The 6,169-nt window shown below is 36.7% G+C and overlaps 1 protein-coding gene across 2 annotated transcripts in view; it reads left to right on the top strand.

The window, feature by feature from the left end:
- Nucleotides 1-611: 611 nt before the first annotated feature.
- The window catches only part of LOC110092876, a 14,598-nt gene continuing 9,040 nt past the window's right edge, over nucleotides 612-6,169 (top strand). Inside the window, exon 1 of one of the 2 annotated variants that reach the window (XM_020817570.2) lies at nucleotides 612-698. In XM_020817570.2, coding sequence (XP_020673229.2) covers nucleotides 627-698 — 72 coding nt within the window. In that variant the 5' untranslated portion in view covers nucleotides 612-626. Of the gene's footprint in view, nucleotides 699-4,967; nucleotides 4,974-6,169 lie in introns of those variants that run through there. The other variant, XM_028695252.1, reaches the window with a different exon arrangement.

Raw genomic sequence — 6,169 nt, 5'->3', positions numbered from 1 at the left:
AGATATACTTAGTGAAAAAGTTATAAAACGTAAACAATAAACTTTTAAGGAAAAGGATTCAACATGGTATAAGGAGTATGCAAGGGAATCATTTAATAAATGCATTGTTATGCCTTTCAAACCATGATGTATATCTTTAAGTAGCATGAGTATCATGTTCATTCAACCAACTAGGGACCTGGTTGATCACCGTAGTCAAGCTGCCTAATACATGGCCCAATCAACCAATTAAAATCTGATTGGTCTCACTTTGTCAATTATTAAAGTCTTGTTATCCAATTTTTTTGGTAACCCCTCTTTGTTTCACCTGCCTAGTCTTAAAGTGCTAGTCAGATGAAACATTCTTAGGGAACAAAACATTCATATATTAGTTTGGAATGAAAAATTCAACTAAAATTTATTGGGCCTTACAACACTACTTGGAATGGATGCATTCCTATGCACTAATCATCAACCGCTCCAATACCTTCAAGCTTAATTAAATTTTCAAGAAACTAGACACATGAAGTAGTTGTCAAACATGCAACAATTTAACTTGGCAATCAATTAAAAAAAATGCGCCCTAAACAAGATTGGTGACATGTTGCTTACGACACCCTTATTCAAAAATACTTTTTCTTGTTTCTATGCAGATATTGCCTTCGCATCATGAAGAGTACAAAGAGATGTGCTCAATTAATCTTGATTCTCATAAGAAGGTAGGGCGATTATCTTCACCACCAATGATAGCTCACTTTATGATAGCAATAATTGTGCATTCCAAAAGAAGTTGGTCGAATAATTTGAATTATAGAGGCGCATACTTTAGTGTGATAGGACACTTTGGAGTTTAGAAGACACTTGGTGTTGAGAAGGCACTATAGAACCCAATTAGATATACATTTGCTTAAAATGTACCTAGAGGTGAAACAATTTTTTGAAAAATTGTGTCCTTTTGCAACATTTCTAAACAATCTAGCAAGAAGTGGGCTTTTGCATTCCACCAACAGGATCAATAAAGCTTGGGTAAGGCATCTCCATAGACTTCATTGTAGGGTTTCTAGAGATCAAAAGACGATTTGATTACTTATTTATTGTTGTAGTTAGGTTCAATAAAATGGTTTTCTCTTCTTTTGTAGGAAGACCATCATTAGTGAATAAACCACCAAAATATTCTTTAATCATGTTTGGAAACATGTTAGCCTGCCTACATTAATCATCTTTGACAAAGTCAGTTGGTTCTTAGTCAATTCCAGAGAATAGTATTTTGCATGATGAATGCCAAACTTGCAGGCAAATGGACAGATGGAGATGGTAAATTGGACACTGATGCGAGGAGAAAATTTCAAGCATTCTAGAACTTGGGATGAGATCCTTTCCTTCAACAGTGCTTGAATATACATCAACGATCCTATTTGATATTTATCTTGGCTTAGAGTTCATTTGACTTTGAGTGTTCTATTAATTTAGTAAAGGGAGTACTGCTGATTCTGAAGAACAAGAATTGAAGAAAGCCCAAAAATTTCGGACAATCATCAAAATAATCCATCAAGAGGAATAAGAGTTTGCAAATGATATGTCTATATGAAAAAGTTGGCAATCCATGGGCCTTTTAAATGATTGGAAATATCTTGTAGATTTTTCAAGAAAATAAATATGTAAGTCATATAATATCTTCCTTAATTCCAGCGTATTTAGTAGTTTTTAGATGTTGAAGTTGCGAAGAGTAACTTGAAATCTTACCATATAAATATAGGGAAAGCCCCATCGAAATACACACAATATTAAATTATTTCTCATCTTCATAGTATCAAAGCTTTAGGAACAATAGAATCCTTAACATATTTATATTATTATTTTATTTAAAACGACCCAAAAGTTTCACTTACTGTTCCTTTCTTTTGCTCCCCTCTCCACCAGAAGCACCTGTTGCTCCATCGCCGCCTCCTGCTGCTCCATTATAAGCACCTACTAATCCATTGCAAACAATCATCAACTTCCAAGAGAGAGATTTTCTGTGTAAAAAATATATTCTTCTATGTTAGAAGCTATTGACACATCAAATGGTCTTAATCAAATCTTAGTAAGTGAGCTTCAAAGCCTTGAATTTCATTTATATTGAATGAAAAAAATAATTTTATTTGCTCCCAGATTGTGAAAGCTTTTCTCTAGGATAAGGGAAGGTGAGCCACTTTATTGGTCCCGTATTGAGTGAAGATGATTCCGGTTTTGCTATATGAAATGTAGAAGATTTAATATTTCTCAATTAAATCTTGGCTATGGAATTCAATGATACTAGTCGCCATTATAATCTACATGTTCCTATGTAGGTTCCGAAAATTCGCGCCCCAGCCATTCCATGCCTTTTTTGTGACGGACAGAGTTTTAATGAATTTAAGTTTCAGGGTAAATTTTCAGAAGACAGATTGTGTCTTAGTTAAGATACTACCCAGAAATTTTGCCCTCATTTTGCGTGGACTTTATAATCTAAATTTTATTTTCCTTTACGCGCAAGCCTTTATGGTTAATTATCCCTCCCAATAATAAGAGAGAACTATCGATTAAGGCTAGTCTTTAAATATATCGCAATAATTGCCTATTGTATAATAGTAGCAATTTTAGGATTTGATATTGGTTTTGAATTTTGGAGTTTAATATTTGAAATTTATCACCATATACATAAAAGCGGGTGATAGGGGAATGGTGATGAGCTCTATCAAGATCTCATGGTTCCGTCATCTCGGGCTGTCATTGTCCATAGTCTACTTAGTGAGAGGAGGTAGTCGACCCAACCCGAAAGAAGGAATTTTTTCGGCAGCCATGAGTTGCTTCGTTCAAGAATACCTCTTAAACTTAGGGTGGATGTTTCCCTAAGATGGTGAATTTAAGTCAACCTTAGCTAATGAAGGGCTTTATATCTTATTATAACTTGCACCCTATAATTCATTACTCAAGGGGCTTTTAACTATTAGGTAACATACAGGCTTTCACCGTGATCATAATATAGTGGTTCTATTTTGTAAAAAAAAACACCCGATCAAAGGGCACATATCACGTCCCTACTAGTGATGAATCAACTGAGAATGAATTTTAGTAATATATTCTATAAGACATATGCACTTTTTGAGCTGAAGTTATTTTTCAATTCATCATCCTTGCCAAGAACAATTATTACGTCCTCTGACCGGACGTAGAGGAACGTCCGGTCGGAGGCAAATTCCCGCCAAAAAACGAGTCGTACCGAGCAAATACCGAGCAATACCAAACAATAACGAAGAATACCATCATTTGAAGACCCAATACCGAGTTATACCGGGCTTTACCGAGCAAATACCGAGTTATACCAAAGTTGTACCGAGTTTTTCCCAGAAAAACTCGGTACAACTCGGTATTTCTCGGTACAGCTCGGTATAACTCGGTATTGGTCTTCATAGAACGGTATTCTTCATTATTATCAAATAATATCTAGTTGTACCGAGCAAATACCTAGTTTTTGGACGGGAAATTGCCTCCGACCGGACGTTCCTCTACGTCCTTGCACCGAACGTAATAAAAGTTCTCCTTGCCAAACCGTTGGGAAGTGTGGATATATGAATTTTAGTTTTTAAGTATTTTGTGATTAAATTTTCATTTAAATGTTTAGAATTTGGTAGATATTAAATATTAAAATTTTTATAGGCTTTGAGAATTTACCCCATTGGTTGAGATTCACTTTTAACACAGCCAATCTCGGGGTGATATTGCAATGACTTTAGAAGATTTGTACTTTTCTTTAGGGTTTGAGTTTTTTGAAAATATGGTCCCCCTCTGGTTGAGAATTTTTGTCAACATGGCCATCATCAGAGTGTCGTTAAAGTTATTTCAAATATTTGTATTTATTAGAATTTTGGTGGCATTTAAAAGGGTGATCCCTTCTGATTGAGATTAACTTTTAACACGATCATCATTGGAGAGTTTGAGCACTTTTAATAAATTTGCGAAGTATTCTCAGATCTCACATTTAGGAGCTTGATTTAACGATCATAACACGTGGAGCATTTCATTTCAAGAATTTAAACTATTGGTAGAATTTGAATTTAGGTTTTGAATGAATGATTTTAGACTTTTGAGAGAATTTTGAAAATTAAATAGCTCTCTTCTACAAGAAGTTGCATTCTTTCTGGATGTATGTTTATCATACAAGATTTTATGTATAATGTCATCCATGGCAATTCCATCCTTCCTCTTTTGCTTCGTCCAATTACATTTCTGAACTTCCTCGTGATTTCTTTTGACTACACGAGACTATAAATCGTGCATCTCAACATCGGTCAGGACTTCCTGGGAACGACAGCATCGACTCGGTCTTCATTCTTGCGTGTGACGTCTAGAGTCAATCTACATAAGCGAGAGAAGTCGCATGCGTCTGGACAATGACTAGGACCTTCTCTTGGGAATGTCGGCATCGAGATCAATCTTCATTCCTGCATTCGATCGAGAGAGGAGCGGCGTTCCTTTTGGTCATCTGCTTCGTGCGTCTCTTCCTGTAAAGTTGAGCGGAGAGGAGCGAGTAGGAACCCACATGCGTGCGAAGGAGGCTGAGCCTTTGTGCGTGCGTTCTTACCTACCCTGAAGTAGAATTGAGTGTCGGGAGGAGTTGTGCAGGAGTTTTTTTTGCATGGATGACTGGGAAGAGCAGAATGCTTAGATCAATGGTCTTGTGCGTGCTTGCAAAGATTTGAGCATTTATTGCCATACCTACAACCTCTCTCGTGCATATCTATGCAAATTTTGTCTGATGATTTATTGCTGAACGATGGGGTCAAAGATATTGGGAATAAGCTGACATCTCCTTCATCCAATTTACAATAGCTTCTTCTACTTCTCGATAAAGATGAAAATTTATTGTCAAGAATGGAGCATTCTCCATATACTCAATATTGTCTGTTGTTCAGCCTGCTATGAAGGCATTGATTTCCAAAGCTATTCTGGGGCACTCAGAAATAGATGTGAAGGTTTCCATTACATATTGTCTTAGTGAAATAATAAGAATAACATCATTAGATGCTCCATATGATGATGATATAATGAAGGAGACATTTGGGCTAATTATTGGAGCTTTCAAGAATTTGGATGAGATGTCATGTCGTTCATTTCCGAAGAGAGTTTCAATACTTGAAACTGTTGCAAAGGTTTGATTATGTGTTTTGATGTTATATCTTGATTGTGATGATTTGATATTTTCCTGAAGACAATAAGGTCAAAACATTCTGATGTTGTCTTCTCCTCAATGGAGTCTATCATGACACTTTTTTAAGAGGAGATTGAAAGTATTTCTTCACAACTTTCTTTCATGTCTGTTGAATGGTATGAAAGTTGTTGGAAAAAAAATTCTGAACATAGCCAAGATGCTAGCAGAGAAAGAGCTTGTTAACTGTTCCTTGAAGCTAAAGCCTTATTTGGCTAATTTTTTAATGGCAATGGTGCTCTGTTAAGTGGTTACAGTAAAATTGTTGCTACTGTATTTCAAGGAAAACCTGACACTTCGATGTAGAATGAAATGAATGCTTTTGATGAAAATTCGGAAGTTAATGTGGGCTCCAAAAATTCGGCCCCGGCCTCCCCGCCTTCTTTTTTTATTAATTCGGCGAGGGAGTTTTAACTGAATAAGTTCCGAGGTAAATTTTGGAAGGCAGATGGGTTTGTAGATAAGACACTACCCAGAGATTTCGCCCTCATTTTGCGAGGACTTTATGATCTAAGTTCTGGTTTCCTATAGGCGCAAGCCCCTATAGTTAATTACCCCTCCCGATCACGAGAGAGAACTTTCGATTAAGGCTAGTCATCGATCAGATACGTATAGAATGCGTGTTATCTGGCATATAGTAGCAGCAATGGGTTTAGGTATTGGAAATTGGGTTTTGATTTGGGTATTTGAGAACTGGATTTGGATTTGTGAATTTGAAAAGTTTAATATTTAAAATAGAAATTGCACCATCTAGCACTTAAAGCGGATGGTGGGGGATTGGATGATGGGCCCGATCAAGATCCCATGGTTCCGTCGTCCCGGGCCATCGTGGTCCCTGGTCTACTTAGTCAGAGGAGGTAGTCGACCCAACCTGACAGAAAGATCCTTGTCAGCAGCCATGGGTTGCTTTGTCCAAGGGAACCTTGTAGACCGGGGTTGATGTTTGTCTAAGGAGACAAATTT

Source organism: Dendrobium catenatum, unplaced genomic scaffold, assembly GCF_001605985.2.
Source record: "Dendrobium catenatum unplaced genomic scaffold, ASM160598v2 fragScaff_scaffold_621, whole genome shotgun sequence".
NCBI lineage: Eukaryota > Viridiplantae > Streptophyta > Magnoliopsida > Asparagales > Orchidaceae > Dendrobium > Dendrobium catenatum.
The sequence above is the reverse complement of the archived record's forward strand: the minus strand, read 5'-3'. Positions and strand labels throughout refer to the sequence as shown.